At 33.7% G+C, this 21,146-nt stretch overlaps 3 protein-coding genes across 6 annotated transcripts in view; 2 read left to right on the forward strand and 1 right to left on the reverse strand.

The window, feature by feature from the left end:
* Nucleotides 1-3,723: 3,723 nt before the first annotated feature.
* Dmtn (transmembrane and coiled-coil domain 2 protein Dmtn) lies at nt 3,724-10,390 on the forward strand. 4 transcript variants are annotated; one of them, XM_018514113.1, is made up of 12 exons: nt 3,724-3,795; nt 5,330-5,531; nt 5,789-5,996; nt 6,770-6,935; nt 7,009-7,237; nt 7,396-7,440; nt 7,663-7,745; nt 8,001-8,009; nt 8,732-9,021; nt 9,144-9,544; nt 9,891-10,051; nt 10,247-10,390. In XM_018514113.1, the coding sequence occupies exons 2-11, from the start codon at nt 5,389-5,391 to the stop codon at nt 10,045-10,047; spliced, it is 1,731 nt and encodes a 576-aa protein (XP_018369615.1). In that variant the 5' UTR covers nt 3,724-3,795; nt 5,330-5,388; the 3' UTR covers nt 10,048-10,051; nt 10,247-10,390. The 4 variants fall into 4 exon arrangements, with proteins under 4 accessions (XP_018369615.1, XP_018369606.1, XP_018369625.1 ...); XM_018514104.1 differs by lacking the exon at nt 8,001-8,009 and having other exon boundaries at nt 8,693-9,021; XM_018514123.1 differs by lacking the exon at nt 8,001-8,009 and having other exon boundaries at nt 8,693-9,021; nt 9,921-10,051.
* A 4,832-nt stretch (nt 10,391-15,222) lies between these two features.
* LOC108765395 (zinc finger protein 93) lies at nt 15,223-19,280 on the reverse strand. The gene is made up of 4 exons (XM_018514093.1): nt 19,131-19,280; nt 17,950-18,381; nt 17,256-17,501; nt 15,223-16,829 (listed from the first exon to the last, which is right to left on the reverse strand). The coding sequence occupies exons 1-4, from the start codon at nt 19,269-19,271 to the stop codon at nt 15,366-15,368; spliced, it is 2,283 nt and encodes a 760-aa protein (XP_018369595.1). The 5' UTR covers nt 19,272-19,280; the 3' UTR covers nt 15,223-15,365.
* Nucleotides 19,281-19,591: 311 nt separating this feature from the next.
* Nucleotides 19,592-21,146, forward strand: part of LOC108765388 (intron-binding protein aquarius) — a 26,894-nt gene continuing 25,339 nt past the window's right edge. The window contains exons 1-2 of the mRNA XM_018514082.1: nt 19,592-19,647; nt 20,428-20,524. Of these exons, the coding sequence (XP_018369584.1) occupies nt 19,622-19,647; nt 20,428-20,524 (123 nt within the window). The 5' untranslated portion in view covers nt 19,592-19,621. The remainder of the gene's footprint in view (nt 19,648-20,427; nt 20,525-21,146) is intronic.

Below are 21,146 nucleotides of genomic sequence, written 5' to 3' on the forward strand. Positions count from 1 at the left end.
GGTCATGTGTTCGGTTAACGATTTACTATTGGAAATCTCTTGGATTATTCCATTTGATTCAATCAGAGTTATGAATGAGTATCGACTCTCGAAAACTGTTGAAGAGTCGCAAAAATCAAGCACCCCACATGTGAGAGGCAAGGGGACTCACAAAAATCAAGCACCTCGAAGGGAACAGAGAACTACCACGTCCACGTCGTTGTTCCTGGGTAGCGCTAAGAGTAGTTCATCAATGACTTTGATGGTCCATAACTCGGACCCCAGTGGGCGGATTGTGGACCACAACCAGTGTTTCGTAAAGGGCTTGAAACCAGCTTTCTCATCCCATGGTGAAAAACTAGGGGTTCCATTTAAAAAAACCATCGTGACCCCTGAATGACCTTCAAAATGACCTTCCAAGGATTTTTCAAGGTCAGTACCATACTTCCCCCGTGTAACCCTAAACTTTTCATACGAAACATTTTTCTCTATCCCTACTAGTTTTCGAGATATTTGACTGGATCACTTCAGATGGTCCACCCTGTATTCTTCCTTTAATATCCATGAAGCACATGTTTGAGTCTGCGGGTTTTGGAGATTGAGAATTGCGAATTGGAGATTAGAATTTAATCAAATGATTTGATTAAATTTGAAGGATACATATAAAACTAAACTTATCTGATTGTCAAATTCTAATTTTCAATTCGCAATCTTCAATCTTCAATGCGCCTTTCCCAGTGAGAAATGACAATGGAATCGATGTCGAATCGACGTCGATTCGACGTCAATTCGATTTTGACGTCGAACGACATCGATTCGATGTCGATTCCATTGTTATTTCTCACTGGGTTAGGCCGGAATCAGACTACACATTGAAGATTGAGATTGAAGATTGAAATATTGAAATATGGCCAATCAAAACAATAGAAGCTAAAATTTCTTTGTTCTCATTGGTCCAATTTCAATCTTCAATCTTAATTTTCAATGAGTAGTCTGATTCCGACCTTATACAAACGTAAATCGATACACAAGTATATTTTAAAAAGAAAAGAACTTTCTCTTGTAGTCTGTAAAACTCATTGAAAAATGAGTGTCAATTGCCGCAGAATGCTGTTCTCGCGTTACGTCATTTCATGTTTCTCTCCTGGTGAAAATTTTAATTTTTCTGAAGTTTTATATAAATTTCAGAATTTTTCAGAATATCTGAATTTTGTGACTTTTTAGTTTCTTTTTTTTATACAAGTTGAAACACTTCAAAAGGATCGAGAAAGTCTATACACATTCTTTTTAGAATTCTTTACATATGCGAATTCTAAAATATTTTAAGATTTTTTAAATTTCTTATATTAGAATTATTGATAAAATCTTACAAAATTGCGTGCCTCCGTTTCATGATTCTTTTACACTTCAATTCTGGACTTTGTAAAAGCAACTTCGTTGGTGCTTCATCTTATTTTATGTATTCTGTATACAAGTGCGCAATAAAATTTAAAAAATAAATTAAGAATCTCAGAATATTTCAGAATTCATGTATATTTCTAAGTATCTTTAAAAAATTATTATATTTTTTGGAATAAAGATTCTATTATCTGGATTGAAGATTTAAGATTGCGTATTAATTATCACGCTGACTCTCATTCGCCGTTTTTTGGATTTTTGGTTGTTATCTCTAAAAAATGTTTCTTCAAGAATTTTTATACGAATTGAAACATTTTTTAGAGATACTTAAAAATATTATACGTCTTTTCTTAGAATTTTTCGTATATATATAAATTTTAAAATATTCTAAGATTTTTAATTTTTTAATTTTATTGCGCACTTGTATACAGAGAGAGAGAGAGAGAGAGAGAGAGAGAGAATACATAAAATAATAATATAAAAATTCTAAGAACTGTTTCGATATAAAAAGTTCAGCTACAAGGAACGATTCTCAAGGCACCGAATCGCCTGGTGCCGTCCCTGCCATTAATATATCCGTCAACCCGTCGACCCGTCTCGAATCTCGATTGCGCGCGGGGCCATCTTCCGCGAATCAACGGGAGTACTCTTGCCGTTCTCGCGCGGTATTTCTTCACGATGGCACGCGGGAGATCGGTCAGCGTGCGATGACACGCCCGTGCCGTCTCGCAGTGAGCGTGTAGTGACAAAGCCAGTCTTGCGCGGATCCGCAGTGCGGTTGTACCCGTTGCGCTTTGTCTCGTCTTGTCGCGTACGTACGTATGTACGCGAGGACACGACAGACACGCGAATTCTCCACAAAGAAAAGGACGGAAGGACGGGCGGAGTGAATCAAGGAGTAAACGAAGCCAATGCGCCGCGAGGTTCGGATCAGTGTGGATCGCGCATTCGTGCCTTCGTGGGTCCGACGTTGCCTAGGATACCCTGGACACCGTGGGATACTGCGCGGCGAGCGAGGTGAGAGCGACGACGATACGACACGACACGATTTCGCGAATGTGCGTGAGAGAAAAAGCGAGCGAGCGAGCGAGCGAGTTGTTGTCGAGAAAGTGTGTCTGACTCACGGAGAGTCACCGGGGGAAGAAGAAGACTCGTGGGAGGGTCAGAGTGAGCCATGAGGTATGATTTGACGCATTGACACGCGCGTTATTTTATTTCCTGGCCGAGAAAGACGTCCATGGACTAGAATAAGGCGTGCACTTCCACGCCGTATCGTGACGTTGGCCGACGATCGCGCGATATCGCGATATCGCGGCGCATTTCACGTCGATTGCGCTCGTCCAACTTTCTGTTTACGTTCCGCGACAAACAGCGACGAGGGATCAGGCGAGGCGGATCGAGAATCCGGAGGACACGGCGTGTTTACTCTCCCTCGCGGAATCATCTGTGCCTCCTCTAAAGCGCTGGACTGCGTATTTTTGAGCCGGTTGCGGCAACGCCGTCTCGGCGCCGTGCGCTCTGCCAAGATTTAATTCTGCTGTCGGCACCTGAGCCAGAGTTATGACACGAATAACCCTACGCCGCGAAGAACAGTTAATTGGAACTAATTAGCGCGTGCTACTATCGACCATCCTTTCGTTTCCTCACTCTGATTCAGGCGAATGTAAATCACGTCACGATTGGACTGTTCGCCAGTTAATTTTCGCATCACGGCATCGACACGAATAATCTTTACCGGTGCTGTTTTTCATAAGTGAAATCGTTCACTTAGCTCCGATTCCACAAATGTAAGACTAACTCATCTTTTTTCAATTTTTGAATTGGAAAAAGATGAACAGTAAGTTGAACCATAGATTAATGTTAATATTACATTTGTGAAACCGGGTCTTAATTATATCAGTGCCTTAATTATGGGTTGTAATTTTCTTTTTGTGTACTGACAGAGAAAGATGAAAGATTTATTTAAAGCAAATCAATTTTTTCCTTTTTGCAGGAAATTATTTGTAATATAAGGGTGGAACCTAACAGATTCAACGTCGCCGCCATCGACCCTGCGAGAACGCGCTATTAATACGGTCCTGTGTGTTTTTCATCGATACTGCCCATTGCCACACGATACTCCGTCGCTTCGTCGCATAACAGGTCGATCGCGCACGAGCAAAATCACGCTCTGTCCCTGAACGTGGCTAGGAGCGAAGTCCAGAGACTGGACCTTCCACTTCTCCTGGAGTAGTCCGAGGACGCGGCGGTGACGACGCACGACCGTCCGTGACAGACTGTGACAGCGCGGTATTATCTCCGCTCTGCGTCCCGCCACCGCGGGACCGTCGTGTGCGTGTGGCGTTTTGTGAACTTGTGCCCAGCCACCCAGATGCCGTCTAAAGATCACCGCCGAGACTTTCGCCAGCCACGTGATCGGCAAGTTTGATTTCATCTATGTTTATGTCAACGTGCTAGCCAAACTGAGTTCCTCGTCATTCATAAATTGGCAGAACTAATGATTGCTCTGAAAAACTGGTTTCTCTCCTCTTGTGTTTCCTCATTCCTAATTTTGTTTGCTAATCAAATTTTTGCATATCTTAAATGCGGAAGAATATTCTGCTTCGATTTCGTCTCTTTTAGAGACCTTATAACGAGCAATTTAAAACAAGAGTGAAGAAGAGAGAAAGAAAAGAGTATATACTGTCTCTTCATATATGCTCATTCTAATTTATATTTACTTATCTTATTCATTCTGATATTTTACTGAAGTTGCAAAAACAGGCTAATCAGAAATTTATCATCTCGTGGCCAAACTTTGTTATAGAGTCTCTAATCTTTTTCATACTTAATGTATTTCTATTTTGGTATTTATATCTTAACTAAAAATGTTAACTGGAACATGAATGAGGTAGATAAAGAATTTTAAAAGAACTATCATTCGGACTATGATCCTCATTAATATGGCATTCTTACAAATCAGCATCGGTAGTTATGATAATAGCAATGATTCATCAGTTAATATGATCAAATTAAAGGCAGTGATACGACGTAGAACTAAAAGAAAAGTGATGCTTATACAGCACTTTCCACTGTGGTTAGAGAAAAACAGCTCTTGGCATTTCTATAATTTTAATGTTTATAATTATACAATTTTTAATATAAATATGCAACTTATCTATATTAAATAAAAAGCTTTATCTTAATATAATGTAATTAAACAATTTTTTAAAACTTATAGAATTTTTGTGTTTAACGAAGATACAAATAATGTCTTTAATGAATTTATTTATATATTAATAGAAATAATTTTTCTACAACTCTGAAACGTGAATATATTTCTCCTTATGTGAAGTATCCTACATTCTAAATTTAGATACAGTCTCTGTGCTCAATGTATATTTAAAGTATAAATTAGATAATGTAACCTCTTAGGGAGAAAATTACTGCCGAAGATAGACCAATTGGGGTCCAATTGTTGTGAAGTGTTTGTTCTGTAATTTTTTATACTTTGTTTTTTTATCCTTACATAGTATTTATGATGCATAAATATCAATATTAGAATAAAATTATAAATGAATGCATATTGAGATATATAAGCTTTCGCAATTGAGCTTGCTTGTTTTGCTGTTTATTTTAAGGAAGAATCTATGAATCATAGCAAGATAAAAATTTATCATAAGTCTGATATCGTCTATACTCCGTTGATATTAAATTTATCTAATAATATCAAAAAATAATCTCTCCCGTATGAGATAAATTTTTTAATTCTCGATACTAATTATTAGAATTGTATCTTTTGCTTTTTACATCTTAAAATGATCAAATATTAATTTATTGATTGATTCTAATAAAAGTAGATTAATAATAGCAACAGTAATGACATGACCATTGTTACTTTATAAAATATCATATAATATTGTACTACTTTTGTATTTTACATCATCCTTATACCTGTAATTTATGTTCATAGGTTCAATTTGAACTTATTGAAACGAAGTAGATAGATGACAACTTTCTTAGAACAAAGGTATGGCAAGCTTGATGGTGAACACCTCTAGTAAAAACAGTTCGCGCAGTGGATCTCCTAGTAGGACAACTTCGACGTCTCAACTGCAGCAGCAACAACCGACAGCAAACTTGGATCATACTCCAAGATTGCGTAATGCCCCAATGTAAGATTCTATTAGTATAATAGACATACATACAATTTACTATTACTGCATGTCATTTAGTATTCAATTTCTTCTATGAATCATACAAAATCTATTTACATATGTATATATGTATAATTTACTTATCTATTAACTTATTTTACTATTCTAAATTTTAAAATTTGTTAAATAAAATTTAATTTTTAAATAGATTAAATCTGTTTAAAAATTAAAGAAACTATAATAATAAATAAATATTTGTTAAATATTTGTTTCAGTTCTCAAGGAGAGGGTAGCACAGGCAGTGGAAGTAGTGGTGGTGGCGGTACCGGAAGTAGCCTCAACATGAAAGGCAGCAACAGACAAAGGTCACCAGGAAATTTAATCCGCACAGGAGATGCCATGGATGAACCAAGTAGTACTTCAAACACTGCCGAACCAGACGAGTTTGTGCCAAATGTTCATCCACCGACTGATGACGAAGGAGTATGTATTTCTGACTCATTTTAAATACCTCGAGTCTAATGAGGTATACGATAATAAGTGTTCAAAAACAGCAAGATTGTTACTTTACCTAGATCTAATGTGTATATGCAATCTACAGCACGTCTTTGTGCTCTTATATAAAAAGAGTTACATAATATTGCTATTGTGTATACGTTAACTAACATAATAGGTTGCAAAGTCATCAATCACTAATATGTAGTCAAAGTTATGAATTTAAAAATAGTATAACTATATTTTAAATAATAAGCGCGTATATTTTAAATAATTATATTAGTTTCGTTTATTTTTAGATCCTTTAGTCGATAAATAAATTTAAAGATCTTACAATTCTCTACGAAAAGAATAACAGTATAAATCGTTTTTTATTTAAACTGCGCTATTTATTTATTTATTTATTGTTTTTAGTTCTATAGTTATGGTTAACGTTATAGTTTTTATGTTTTTTTTTGTATAACTTTGAATGAAAAATATCATCAATACAATAATTAAACGGCTTCATCCACGTACACAAGCTGAATTTAGTGCAGGATCATACAATAATCCATATTTATTATAATTTATAATACAACCAAACGTTTCGGTCTGTCATCAGACCATTCTCAATAGTGTTATATACAATTATTAAAAATTTTCGCAGTAAATTTGAATTTTTACAGACTAAAATCACTCAAGATGTCAATATACATATCGCTGTCAACAATAATTAAGATGTAATTTTCGAAGTATAGAAAAATATCATTATATTTTTATAGGAACAATACCACACAACCCAATCGTTCCTATCAAATGGTTCTTCTGAGTTGATAAGCGATGATGTCGACTCTAGTGCAGCACGAGTTCGTCAAGCTATTGAACATATTCAAAGCAAAATTGCTAAAACGCGAGAACAGATAAGAATAGAACAAACCACGCGGGATGGTAATATAAAACTTTTTAAATTTAGTTAATGTACACAAAAACAAAATGTTGTTATATGTCATTTGTTCTATAGAAAACGTCAATGAATATTTGAAATTGGCCGCTAATGCGGACAAGCAGCAATTAACTAGGATTAAAACGGTATTCGAAAAGAAGAATCAAAAATCGGCGCACAGTATTTCACAGTTACAAAAAAAGTTAGACAGCTACACAAAAAAATTAAGAAATTATGAAATGAATGGTGCACCGACAAGTCATAGACAACCGAGGGAAATGTTACGCGACATGGGACAAGGACTTAAGTGAGTTATACATAAGTGATTTTTTTAATTGTAATTATATCTCGAAAAAAATACTTAAACTTATCACTGAATAAGATCCATATAAATATACATATATTATATCATATTTGATAAGCGTTGAAAGCAATATTTTTGGCTAATTTGGGCTTGTATTCCAGACATGTAGGAGGAAACATCAGGGATGGAATCACTGGTTTTTCAGGGTGAGTGTTCATATAAAAATAGATCCCATTCTCAAATATGCTGAAACTCTATTTTTATGTGGTTAATTCATCACTTCGTTTTAGAACTGCACTGCCATTAATATCCTTCCAATTTAAAATTAATACAGAATATATTTTCTTAATTATTTACGAGAAATTTTTTAAAGTACAGTTAAGTAAAACGTTATACGTTTATTTATGTTTAATCATATTTTATTGCAGAACTGTAATGTCTAAACCAAGAGAGTTTGCTCATCTTATTAAAAACAAATTTGGAAGTGCCGATAATATAAATACTTTATCACGTAAGTAACAGTGTCAATAAATTTCCAATGAATTTTACATGATTCAAGCTGAAGTATAACATGCTACCTGGTTAAAACAACAATTTAAATTGATAAATTAATAAATGCAATTTATTTAAATGCAAAAAATAAAATCGTATAATTCTTACAGTATGATTCAGATAATCTATTCTTGTCATTTCAATTTATTTAAAAATGTGAAATATATTTAGATAAGAAAATAAATATTTTTTAACGTTTTTGCTATCATGGCAGTTGAGAGTAGTAAGTAATGTGTTGTCCAAAGAACGAGAGTTACACTCACTTTATTATATGCTTCATGCACAGTATTCTTATTTTTTTTGCTGCTTCAAGCTTCTATCTTCTTTACAAAGAAATAATTAATGATAATATATTATTGTTTGTAAAGTATGATTAAAAATTAGTTGGCTTATATACTATATTTTTTGATTAAAATTTATGATTAAAAATTAGTTGGCTTATATACTATATTTTTTGCTTTCAACTGTGCTTATTAAACTTCTATTTTGTTTTTTGATGCAGAACAGTTACTCGATATAATTTTACCACACATTATGTTGCATATATTTATTTAACATTATATTATTATATAACAAAGTATTAGATGATTTACAATGGCTTCTATAATTACACATTTGCCTTTCTTTATTTACTGTCAGTTATCCAATACTCTCTTGTAATAATGCTAAAATATATAATAACTAATTGTTTTACTACTATCACAATTTAAAAAAATGCATTTTATATCGTGAAACGATTGACCTTTTAAAAAATAAAAAAGGTACAAGACAAATAAAACAGGAACGAGACTTAACTATTGTTTGAGAAAACTGAATAACATACTAACTTTAAAAATAATATTACTTCAAAAGGCCAAGCTTTGGTATTGGATAACATTCTAACTTGCCACCTCTGTGTCTCTACAGATGGCTCGACTTTTTATGTAAACGATACACCGCATGCAGGTAATGGTGATAACGCTAGCGTTGAAGATGATAAAACTCACCATGGATCGGCTACGCTTCCGGGTGGATGCAGTCTGGGATCTACCCAAAGTGCAGCGGCTATGAAGTTTCCATCTGAGGAAGGATCGGAGTGTTCTAGCGTAACTAGTGAAAGTGGCCCTGGTAGTAGAGGACAGCCGCATACATGTCACAGTAATAATGCAGCCTTGAGTCTCAAATCTATTTTTGCAGAACTACAGGAACACCGGGAAAATCTTGATCGAATGAGAGAAAAATTAGATAGTGTAAAGGTTTGTATTTAATTTTATTTAAATATATCCGGTAATTCAAACTAAAATATATTTTCTAACTAAAAAAAAATTACCTGCATACAACTATTTTCACAAATATTTGATTAATCTTTTTTTTTTAGACATTACAGCAGGAAGTGACATATCTTTCTCATTCCCTCCAAGAAGAACGTTTTAGATGCGAACGTTTAGAAGAACAGATTAATGATTTAACAGAATTGCATCAGAACGAAGTGGAAAACTTGAAGCAGACTATCACAGATATGGAGGAGAAAGTGCAATATCAAAGTGAAGATAGATTACGAGATATACATGAGATGTTAGAGAGTTGTCAAACTAAAATTTGTAAAATGGAACATCAACAACAACAGCATCAACAATATGTGACATTGGAGGGTTTAGATAATAGCAATGCGAGAGCGTTAGTTGTAAAATTGATAAATGTAGTATTGACAGTATTGCAAGTTGTTTTGCTCCTTGTTGCAACGGGTGCTGGTATTATGATGCCTTTTCTCAGAACTAGGTAAGCTTATTATTGAAATATTTTTTGCTCTTTTATTCTTTTGATACCACTTTTTCGTTTTACTTTCCGCATTCTAGAGATATTAAACAATGACATTTAGATTTTTATTCTCCATCATATCTATATTCATTTCTATTAAATATCTATAGATTTCTATGCTATGTAAGTAGAAAGTTAAAATGTAATGTAATTGTGCAATAACGGATATATCGTTTGTATGTATTAATAAATAATTTATGTATTTCTTTTATTCATCTTCATATTATAATATATCGCAATCACTGCAATCATCTGAATTTATTTTGCACATTCATTATTTTGTTTTGTTTTCGCATGTCTGTTACAGCTGTACTAAGCCTCATTGTTTCATGTGCAGGGTGCGTATATTAACGACTACATTCGTTGTACTGGGCATAGTATTTGTGTTAAAGCAATGGCCTGAGGTACATGACGTTGGCAGCCACCTCATGCGCCATCTCAAACAGACGCTCGCCATGAAGTAGCATTGTAAGTGAATGAAATTTTCACTTGGTGCTTAATTACCGTTAACATGTAGAGGCAATGTAATGTGGTATTATATTTTATAAAAGTAAATAAAATGAAAGTTCCTAAATAATTTATCTCAGAGAGAGAGAGAGAGAGAGAGAGAGAGAGAGAGGAGAGTGAGAAAAAAAATTTTTATGTAAACAGTATTTATTTTAGGGTGGAATACTTAAATTTAATCAAACCTTGTGATGAAGCTGGGCTAGATTGGACACATTGAATGAAACCTTGCATCCATTTATCAGTGTTGTAGCACATTGGAGCAATAATAGTATGTATACGCGTAAATAAGTTTGTATTTTGGGTTGTTTAAATTTGTTGTAATATATATGTATTTTTGATACTATTATTTAAATTGACAAAGCTATTTTGCTGTAGGAAAATAGGTGATTTTCAAATTAATTTGTACAAACTTTCATTAATTTCATATAATTTATATCTCTTCATTTTTGGTAAGACTTTATTTTTCACCATCGTGACATTAGCGATCTACCAGTGCTGAAACAAATGATATTAGAGAAGCTTCTATATTAAGACACGAAGAATTGTTGAAATACTACACATAGTGACACTGCTTGACTATATGTAGCACATTATTATGGAAATTTAATTTCAATTAGCAGTGTATCTCTGCATTAATTTCTTTGATCAAATGTAAAAGTAGTAGAAAAAATATCGAGTGAAAAAGTGATGCACACCAGGATATTGTCTTCAACCTCCACCATCGGTCCAGTTACAATTTGTCGATGTACAATCGATTTATTTTAAATCTTGGATGTATGTGTCGATAAGTCAAGAATTTGTAACATCCAAATCGTCCAAATGCTAAACAATAATGTAAGTTAAGACAGAGCTCTTATATCACTACAGATAGCTGCTGTCCGGCATTGTATAAAGTATAAGGTAGTGCGTACTGTATATTTACTTGTTATTTGTAATATTCGATAAAAGTATAAGTTCTCTAGGAAATAAAAGCTTTTTTAATTGTTGTTGCATTGTATAAAATAGCTAGTATATAAATTGAATCACGCATGCAATGAAAGAGAAATGAAGAATTTCACTGAAGAAACATCTCTCATCGTTGAAAGATTTTTGAAAAATCGTGAGTACTAAATTTGGACATAAATAAAAATGTTACATATACATGTGCTGCTACATCCGATATCAAAGGAGGACCAACCGTCTCTTTCCTCTTATCCTACGGTACGATTTACATCGCACATATTATACATATAACGTTAAAGTTATAATAATGAAGACGAGAGTGATTTTAATTAATCCAATGAGTGATTTAATCATCAAAAAATCATAAATTTGCATGTATATTATAACGAGCATAAAGAATTGATCCATGACAGTTAGCTGAAATGAGAGAAAGACTGAAGGACTACATTGCTGTATAATTATGTTTACTTTAACATTGGCGCTATAATTTTAAGTGTTTAGTACTGGAAATTATAACATTAGAATATAATACAAATTTATGGAAATGAGAGAAGTACTTGATACATCCTAAAAATAGGATGATTAAAATAACAGCAGCATTCAGAAATAAGACTTAGCACTTGATTTGTGTTTCTTCTTTGTATCGTTACTATTTGATAACAGAGCATAAATATGACTTTTATATTCACTATGTTATAATACAATTTTCTAATTTTTACAGTCAGGATGATTCATGTCTAAGCACCATTATTACTCAAAGCAAATGCAGCACGATATACGTTAAATAATGAATTGTACAAATGAAGATTTTTATCTTATTTAAATCATCATGTCGTGCTGCTTTCGTCTTGCACAGAAATTTTAATTCTTATTTTATGCTATATGTGTACAACAAAGTAATAGTAACAGTAGCTTATAATTAACAGTTCGGTATCTGTGTCAGTTTACTGACATGTAACGTATATAACAGCGGAAATCTATTCAGAATTTTATTTAAAAGCTATCAGTAATTTTGTACAAAAGAAATAATTTAATGTGTCTCGTTGTATTAAATATTTTATGTTGACAATATATGTTGTCGTAAAATTTTTTACTAATTTAAAAATTGCAATGTGAAGGATAAGAATGTCTGATAATTGAATAGCAATTCATTGCATGGAAATTAAAAGCGTGATAAGATAATTTTATGCTATTGCGAAGAGATATTCAATTCATTCCTGATCTCAAAGCAAATGAAAATTGAACTGTATATTCAACACACCAGAAATATTCATTTTTTCTCGATGTCACAATCGACTATCCAATAAATTTCTCACATTTACATTATCTGCATGGTACTATTTTGTGCCAGTTAAATAATCAATTCTTTCTTCACAGAAGTTTGAATATTTTTCAATATTATTTTTCATGTTCCTGTGGTAAATATTACATTTCGGATAAATCGCTGTGATTATGCTAGGTTTATATATAAGCTTAATATTTAAGATGCAGCTTTGGGATCAATATAATCACAATTGAAAAATACCACAAAAAACGTATATGTTGTATATATAGAAATTTTTCTCAAAAACCATGCACCATCCATTACATGTGTAACATTTGAGACAAACGAAAACGTATTGGTTTAACCGAATATCTCCGTTAATATCTGTTTTGTTATATAAAATACATGTAACTAATCTAAGATGTAATTCTATTTAATCTTACATAATCATAAGTAGTCAAAATATATATAGGGTGTTAATTACATACATTAATGTATATAGCGTTGTCTTATATTTGTAAAAATTTTATCAGTGTGACAACATTTTGACTATATTTTATTGGTTCTCCGTTTATATATAATTTCTTTAAAAAAATACATAAAAGTGGATATATCCTTTCCATTATATCATTATATGCTACATATGAAACACCCTGTATATTTATAATTTTAGATCATGGTGCTTTGTAATATACGTATTTAACACTGCTAGGAAATTAGAAAATTTGTTCATATGAGCGACCACCGATTTACTGTGGGCCCCTGCACGCTTACAAAATATCAAGCGATACGTACAGAAGGAAAACTGTATTAAAGTAGTAAATAGTGCTCCAAATCGAAATTCTAAGGGAGTTATTAAACAACGACGAATGTATTTTGTACCTTATTGAAACGTCGCATAAGTTTCTGTTTTTCTACTTAAAAAGCCGTTTACAATTTTATATGTATTTTATATTTACGAAGCCACGACGTGTCACATAAATGTGTATTGTATAATTTGCGGTCATCAATTGATGAATCCTGTTAAATAGTTTGTTGTTATCCGTAGCTTAGGGGCCCCATATGTAGATATAGTGATAGGCGACAGAATTATTAAATAAATTATGTCATCGATGCCTTGCGTAGGTAGTTAATGTCAAATTATAGAATAAATATTCGTTGTCAATTGTAGAACGATATAGGCAAAGCCAGCAGCAGTTATTGTAAAGGTTGTTATTACGTACTCATTGTGCATATACAACAGCTGCGTTCAACATATATATATGTATATGTATATATATATATGTATATATATATATATATATTCAAAATAATAAAAAGAATATTTGGAAAAAAGAAAACTGAACATACATAAATTTATATATATTCATCTTTCGATACGCCGATACTTTCTACATGCCCATTGTCAATGACAATGTTATTGCTGCTGGTAGAGTCAACTGAGGTACGTAATAAACAGCCTCTTCTGCAATATTATTTCGTATTGTCAAAATAAAGCGAATTTTCAGTAAACTCAATTACATTCAATTCCACTCGACCTAATTAATTAATTTTCTTTGAATATTAATGAGTTTCGAAGATGATCCGTGAGAGAAATTCAATGTAATTTCCAGAGTACATTTAGGAACATACGGCTAACTAAAAACGCATGTCAGTGTGGAGCTTTTTTATATTTTCTTCAAAGACTTTGTTAATAATAATATGACATTCATCACAATCTTACAAATATAACATTCAATTATTTTATCATATATCACAATTTCTACTTTGTGTAATGCAGAAAGCTGATTTATTGAGATGTTTCCTGGTAGCTGTATAAAAATATACAATTGTTCATGATAATTATTAATTATATCTATATTCTCTTGGATTATTTTGAGAGGATTCAGAAAGTGTTCGATTATAAAAGCATTGTCATCATTAAATAGCGTTTCGTCATAAAAGCATATCAGCCTTCGATTTATTAAATATTATTTTACTATTAAATAATAATGAATAGATATAGTAGTAAATACTTATTTACTCTATTATATCTATAACAAAATATTTTGTTTTTCTTACAACAACTTTTTCTATGATAGGTAAAGATTCAGGAATATATAAAAAATGTAATCTAATAGATTATAGAATTTTCTTATGTGCAAATGTGTATGTATGTGAACGGAATAAGAAAAATCATACATTTTATACAATCTTGAATACTCGATCGTTAATACGTTTTTATATTCTTACGTTTTGATAAAACTTATTGTTTAAATCGAAATCAAGTACGTAAATGATATTTTATATTATCATCATTACCTGAAATCCATGCTGTTCGATAATGCTGCTGAATTTATATTCTACAATAATGCGCGATTATAACGCAATTTTATATATATATATATAAAAACTTAAACGAATTTATTATATATATTAAATCCATTTATATATCGTAAAACTACAAAAATGGATAATAAAACAAGTTATCTTTTCATTATTATTAATGATAAGTCGTTACCTTTTAAAATCTGTTATATCTATCTTTCGAAAAAAGTGAAATATATTTTTTAATATAAGCTAAAATATTACTATTAAATTTAATAAACTTGCTATAATTTTTCCAAAATTAAAACAACGCGCGTTTATTTGTTCATGCTAATCTTCCTAGAGTTTCGTAATCAGTTTATTTGTTCGTTAATAAATAAATATTATTTTTAATGTTTCGGAAAGCAATATAGACACTAATATAAAAAATTTTGTATTTACATCTGTAATTACAGTATGATGTTACGAAGAAAAAAGTTAAGTGATGATTAAGACTATCATGATCATTATAGAATATATAAAATCATGTTGCGTCGCTCTAATTCAATATAGCTTTCAATCTTCATATACTTCATTCGCAAGAAGTATACGTTGCTTGTAAAAATATCTTTATATAAAGTTTTTGAAAATGTACACTGACAGAATACACTATGGTGATGAAAGCAGTTCTTATCTAACAAATGCCAATGAAAATTTCGTAGCACCCAAACTGCGTCCTTGACTTGAACGCAGAAAATTCGTACGTCGTTTTCCTTCATAACTTCAATCTGCAGTGATGTGAATCCCATCGTCTGTATCTCTGACTATAATATCGGACGAGAGAATAAGTTTGACCTCGGCATCTTCATTATGCGTCACAGTCGTATCCTTTTGTACAGCATTCGTTATGTGATGTTTCTTTCTGTGAGACATCATAGTCGACCTAGACACGAAAGCCTTGCCGCAATCGTCGCATTCGTACGGTCGCTCACCGGTGTGTAGACGCTTGTGAATTGCCATCGGACTAAACTGCGTAAACGTTTTGCCGCAGACGTCGCACTTGTAAGGACGCTCGCCCGTGTGCGACCGTCGATGGCAACGTAGCGCCGCGCGTCGAGCGAACACCTTCCCGCATATCTCGCATTTGAAGCTCTTCTCGCCGGTATGCATGGTCGAGTGGATCCTTAGATCAACCCGCGTGAGAAATCCCTTGCCGCAGACCTCGCAAAGATACGGCTTCTCGCCCGTGTGAATGCGCAAGTGCGTGTTCAGGTAACTCTTGCTGACGAACATCTTGTTGCACACCGCGCATGGGTATTGGCGATTGTCGGTGCCGGAGTGTATCTTCTGATGACTCTTGCAGAGGCCCTTAGTGATGAAACCGCGGCCGCAGATCTCGCACATGTACGGCTTTACGCCTAGGTGACGATTCTCGTGGTCCAATAGCGACTGCTTCGTCTTGAAATTCTGACTGCATTTCGTACACGAGTACGGTTTCAGGTCTGAGTGTACTCTTTGGTGTACAATGAGATAGCTTTTGCACTGAAATCCTTTGCCGCACGTGGAGCAGTTGTAGTCAAATTGGCCTGTGTGTGTGGCCGTGTGCTGCGCGAGGCCGATCTTGCTGCGAAACGCCTTCTCGCACGTCGTACATTGAAACGGTTTCTCGCCTGTGTGCTTGCGCATATGTTCCTGTAGCTTGTAATTCGACTTGTACTGCTTGCCGCATTCTGTACACACCTTCGCAGTCCACTTCCGTCTTACCGTCGACTGTTTCTTCTGCCCTTCTTGATTGTCATTGCTTTCTTGCAACGACACTGCATTTAATTGTACATCCTTCTCCTCCTTATTGACTACTTCATCAGTTTTATATACATCGCATTGCTCCTTATGTAGATTTAATCCCTCGACACTAGTAAAATATAGGCCGCAGGAACAGCAGCAGAAATGCTGCTCAAAATGTGCGGCTAGATTGGTCGTCTCCAAAGCTGCTTCGTTGCAGAATGGGCACATGTACCAGTTAGAACCGGTCTCATCTATGGTAGGGTTGCTAAGCGTAGACTCTAATAATGCGTGTTTCGTTCTCTTCGTGTATTTAACCATTATTTCGCAATGTACGCCGTTTATCTGACTCGTAGATGGTAGGTTCATGGAGTCCACATGTTCGTGAGTTCCATTTTCGTTTATACATTCTTCTATTTCACTTTCCGTTTCAGCTTGAGGAGAGACGAAATTATCTACTGGTACCTGAATTATAAATCGAAATAGATATAAACAAAATTAAATCATATTACATAATTATATTAAGGGAGGTTTCGCCTAAATTGGGCCAAAAATTAGATAATATTAAAAATTGTTTTATTAAAATTAATTATTTACTACGTTGTTAATATGAAATATGTTCCGCCATCGAAAAATTATTTTAAATTGGTAGGCATGATAGCTTGTCTTTATTTTATCTGAACCAAAAAAAAAAAAATAAATAAAAATTTGAACTAAATATTCTTGAAATGTGAAAAAAATGCAAAAAAGTCGATTTTTCCAACGAAATTCAAGCGAAACTCTCCTTAAACAATTTTTATTTTTATGGCTATTTTATTTACTTGTGTGATTCTAAATTAAAAAGTAATTAATTTTTTCTTATAAATTTTGTCCATTATTCAACATATTTACATTATTTTTGAGTATGTGCTGTGGCTCTTCCGTGGTTAATCTATCTTGCAATCTGTGGTATTCCTGTTTTATTGGATCTGCCTCGTATTTTACATTTTCACAGTAATGTACTATTTGCTCTTGGCTCTGATCTTCAGGATTAATAGAGGTAACATAATTTATCCCTAATTGACTTAAATGGCCACCCAGGTTTCCCACTACAGCAATATCACTATCCAAGTGCATTGCAATTTGATGGTTTGAAACCTACAAAATGGTTCGCAGATCATAAATTAAAATTCGAATTAAAAAAATAGAACGATCTTAAATTATTCTGCAGCATAAACATTAGCATTTTATTTTGCTTTCGGAAAATATTAAATAAATTTCATACTATTTAATTATATAATAAAATAGCATAATATAAAAAATATGTTAGCGAAATTTTAATATGTACATTGTTGGAAGAGATGTCCATATAACATTAATTTTAATTAATTATTCTTTTGTATAGCTAATATTATTAATTTAAATGTAAGGAATCAATGAAAATTATCTAACATCACATAACATTATTTTTAATCGGATAAACTATACAAATAAACTATCTCACTTATATATGCTAGATTTACATAGTCATATCATACACAAAATAATGATTATAAATGACTTGTCTGATTTACAAAAACAAAGTAGATAGAAATTAGTTAATTACCTCTCGTATATGTTCATCAACCATTCTCACGGTATCACCATCTAAACAGTCAATCCCTTGTATATCTGTATCTTGTTGACCCATTTCTTCCTGTGTAACTACTTGTTCGCCACCAGCCAGATCCATTTCGTCCATTACTTGCATCGTGTGTATGGTAGATTCTGTAGTTTCGTGAGCTACGGCTGAATGGCTTTGTACATTTTCATTATTAATCTGTATGCTAGTCAGGTTTCTCTGAATTGTGCCCATGTTATTCACGCTTGCCAAATCGTGCTCGGATAGATGCACAATCTCCTCTTTGCCAATTTCCTTCAACATTTCCATAAACATTCCTTCCGTGTGTAGACATTTCTCACGGAAATCAAACAACTGGTCCAGTTTAAACGCACATTCTTCACAGACCACTTTGGGCAGTTGATCTGTCAACGACACCTGAAATTTGCAAAATTATAATATATAGTCCTAACAAGCATTATTTATCCAATCTTCTACAGCGTAAACATTAGCATTCTATTTTGTTCTCGGAATTAAAATATAAAATAAATTATTTGCTATTTAATTATAATAAAATAGCATAACAATAAAGATATAAATTGAATTAGTAATAAGGCTCGAAATAATAAATATATAAACAAGATCAGTAGAGCACCGAGCCAATATAACAAAAACAAGATTTTAGAAAAACGAAGTAATATATTAAAGGAAAGTTACATTTTAAGAGATAAAAAAACACACAAACGTTTCGACGCCGATCGGGTCATTTTCATTGTTGATAAATTATTAAACGTTAAAGAAATTATAAACTGAACAAATAATATTTGAAAATTCGCTGAAGTATGTACACTTTACTGTTAAGTCTAATAAAGATATAAGTTAGCAGAGTTTAAATACATATATTTTTACAAGACACTCATATATAATGTTCATTAATTCTAATTAACTATTCTTTTGTATAGGGTATAGCTATATAATTTAAAGGTATGACATCAATTAAAATTATTTAATGCTTTACAACGTTAATCAAGTACGAAAAAAAGCATACATCTCCAATCTGGAAAGAGAACGAACGGACGCAGAGACTCGTTTCAATCCAAAACCAAGGCATTTAAAAAATTAGAATAGGAAATTAATTCGCCGCTGTCAGCATGATGCTGCGATCGCTCATTGCGCTGCATCCTTACCTGAACCGGTAGACAGGCCGCTATCTTCTTGTCGATGTTGCGCATCTGATCGCCGGCCTCGAATATCGGCAGGCCCATCAGGATGCCAGTCTTGGTCGCGCATAGGCGGCACAGGTAATCGAACTCCTCGACGACGGCCATGTCGACGGCACCGAGGTTCTCTCCTTCCAAACGCGAGTCACCGACGGCGGATGACGCGAGACGAGGGGCGGGGGAAGTCCTCTCGTTCCCAGAGAGCGCGGCGACGATTCGCTGATTCCGCGTACGCGCATCCCTCACGGCGACGTGCCGCGAAATGTCACTTTAAAACGCGTCGCACCGTCAATCCGAATCAGTCCGCGCTACACCATCGGGAGAACTCGTTCCATGACGGTCAGGCTGTTCAAGGCAGGAGTCCAAACTCCCCTTCCCGGAAAGGTTGGAGTTGTCGGCGTCGCCTTCCGCGGAGGATCAGACTCGGAGCGAACTAAAGTCAGTCACGTGACCGAGTGATGGGAAGTCGCGCCAAATCTGAATCGTGTAGGCACGCCACACATATGTATTTTCAGGATCGATTTGTACTTTGAAATGAGGTGAAAATTAAATACAAAAGTGAATTAAAAAATTCTTGAATATTTAACAATTTCAGAATATTTAATTTAGAATATTTAATAATTTCTCATTAGATATCTGCTGCGTTGCTTCCCCGTGCTAATGTTATGTTACATCTCGTTTAAAGAGAAGCCGGATAATTTTCTTATTTTAAGAGTATCATATGAATGTCCTCTTTTATTAATTCATGTGAAAGGGATTTTTATTTTAAATCTCGCGCCACACGCAGTCGCTTTTTTGGATTCTCTTCTTCTTTCAACGACGAAAAGTTAGTTCACGAATTTAAATGTTTGAATTTTAATATTTTTTCATATTTAATTATTTGAATATACCACTTTTCGATTTAGGTCGCTTCTTGTACTCCTCCTGGTTTTTTCGTAGTTTTTCGTTATTTCTCATGCAGGAAGTTGCGAGCGTAAAGAGATGTGAAGTTGTGATTTGTGAACTGTATGCAACTGCATGGTGGAACTTGGTGGAACTGTGAGTTTTCGGCGTGTATCCTTGAATTGCGAGTGATTAGACACGGCTCGTTCAAAACGACATTGAATCGGAGGAATTCGACGAGAATTGTTCTGCGTACTCCACAGAATACACTTACAACGTCGCACGACGTTTACCCGCTTTATCTGCTGCAAGTGCGACTGTGAATTCGTCGCGGACACCGGCGAATGGAGAAAGTTAGGTTAGGTTAACTCGTGGCGTTCAGTTTGCAGCTGACGGATACGATGGAGAACGCACCGCCTATCAAAAGTAACAATCCTGCTCCTACAGTAGACCAGATCAATTCGGACAAGATCACTCAGGTATTTATTCTTAATGATCTCGCTGATGTTTACTGCAAATTGTTGAAGATGTGATCCCCACAATTTTGTGATCAGGCAAATTTTCCATTAATTATTGCTGTTATTTTTGTTTTAAGATGTTATACTCCAAATTTTGTGGCCAGGCAAATTTTCTAGCAATTCTTGCTATTATTTTGTAGATTTGGAATCTGTGTAATTACATTGGATATTTTCCGTTTGATCATTTGTATATCATGTTGGAAAGCACTCTTTGTCCATTAAATGGAAAGCATCCTCTATTTATTTTGGCAATCAGTGAGTAACAAAGAGTGCTTTCCAACATGATATACAAATTGTTATAAACATCATTTTATCTTTCTTCACATTCAGTGAGAAACAAAGGTAGGATGACATTTATATTGACTTGTGTGTCACTAAATAGAAAGTACCCAAAAATAGAATTATTGTTGTGTTAATTTTTGCTAAAATGGAAACTTATGTGATTCTCAATCAATACTAGAAATTTAAATGCCTATTACGGTCGAAACTGGATCTTTGTTGCTTTTTAAAATAATTCAATCTTGAATTACTAATATATACTATATATGTATTTGCATATATACCATATTGTAGTCTTTTTCAC

Source organism: Trachymyrmex cornetzi, unplaced genomic scaffold (genome assembly GCF_001594075.2).
Source record: "Trachymyrmex cornetzi isolate Tcor2-1 unplaced genomic scaffold, Tcor1.1 scaffold117, whole genome shotgun sequence".
Lineage (NCBI taxonomy): Eukaryota > Metazoa > Arthropoda > Insecta > Hymenoptera > Formicidae > Trachymyrmex > Trachymyrmex cornetzi.

Bases quoted from the DNA above. Each gene is read 5' to 3' on its own strand.
- Dmtn (XM_018514104.1), top strand. From the start codon at position 5,389: ATGGCAAGCTTGATGGTGAACACCTCTAGTAAAAACAGTTCGCGCAGT. The intron at 5,997-6,769 runs GTATGTATTTCT...ATATTTTTATAG, and splicing joins CACCGACTGATGACGAAGGA to GAACAATACCACACAACCCA. The intron at 6,936-7,008 runs GTAATATAAAAC...TTTGTTCTATAG, and splicing joins AGAACAAACCACGCGGGATG to AAAACGTCAATGAATATTTG.
- LOC108765395 (XM_018514093.1), bottom strand. From the start codon at position 19,271: ATGGCCGTCGTCGAGGAGTTCGATTACCTGTGCCGCCTATGCGCGACC. The intron at 18,382-19,130 runs GTAAGGATGCAG...TGCAAATTTCAG, and splicing joins CGGCCTGTCTACCGGTTCAG to GTGTCGTTGACAGATCAACT. The intron at 16,830-17,255 runs GTAAATATGTTG...TTTATAATTCAG, and splicing joins AGCACATACTCAAAAATAAT to GTACCAGTAGATAATTTCGT.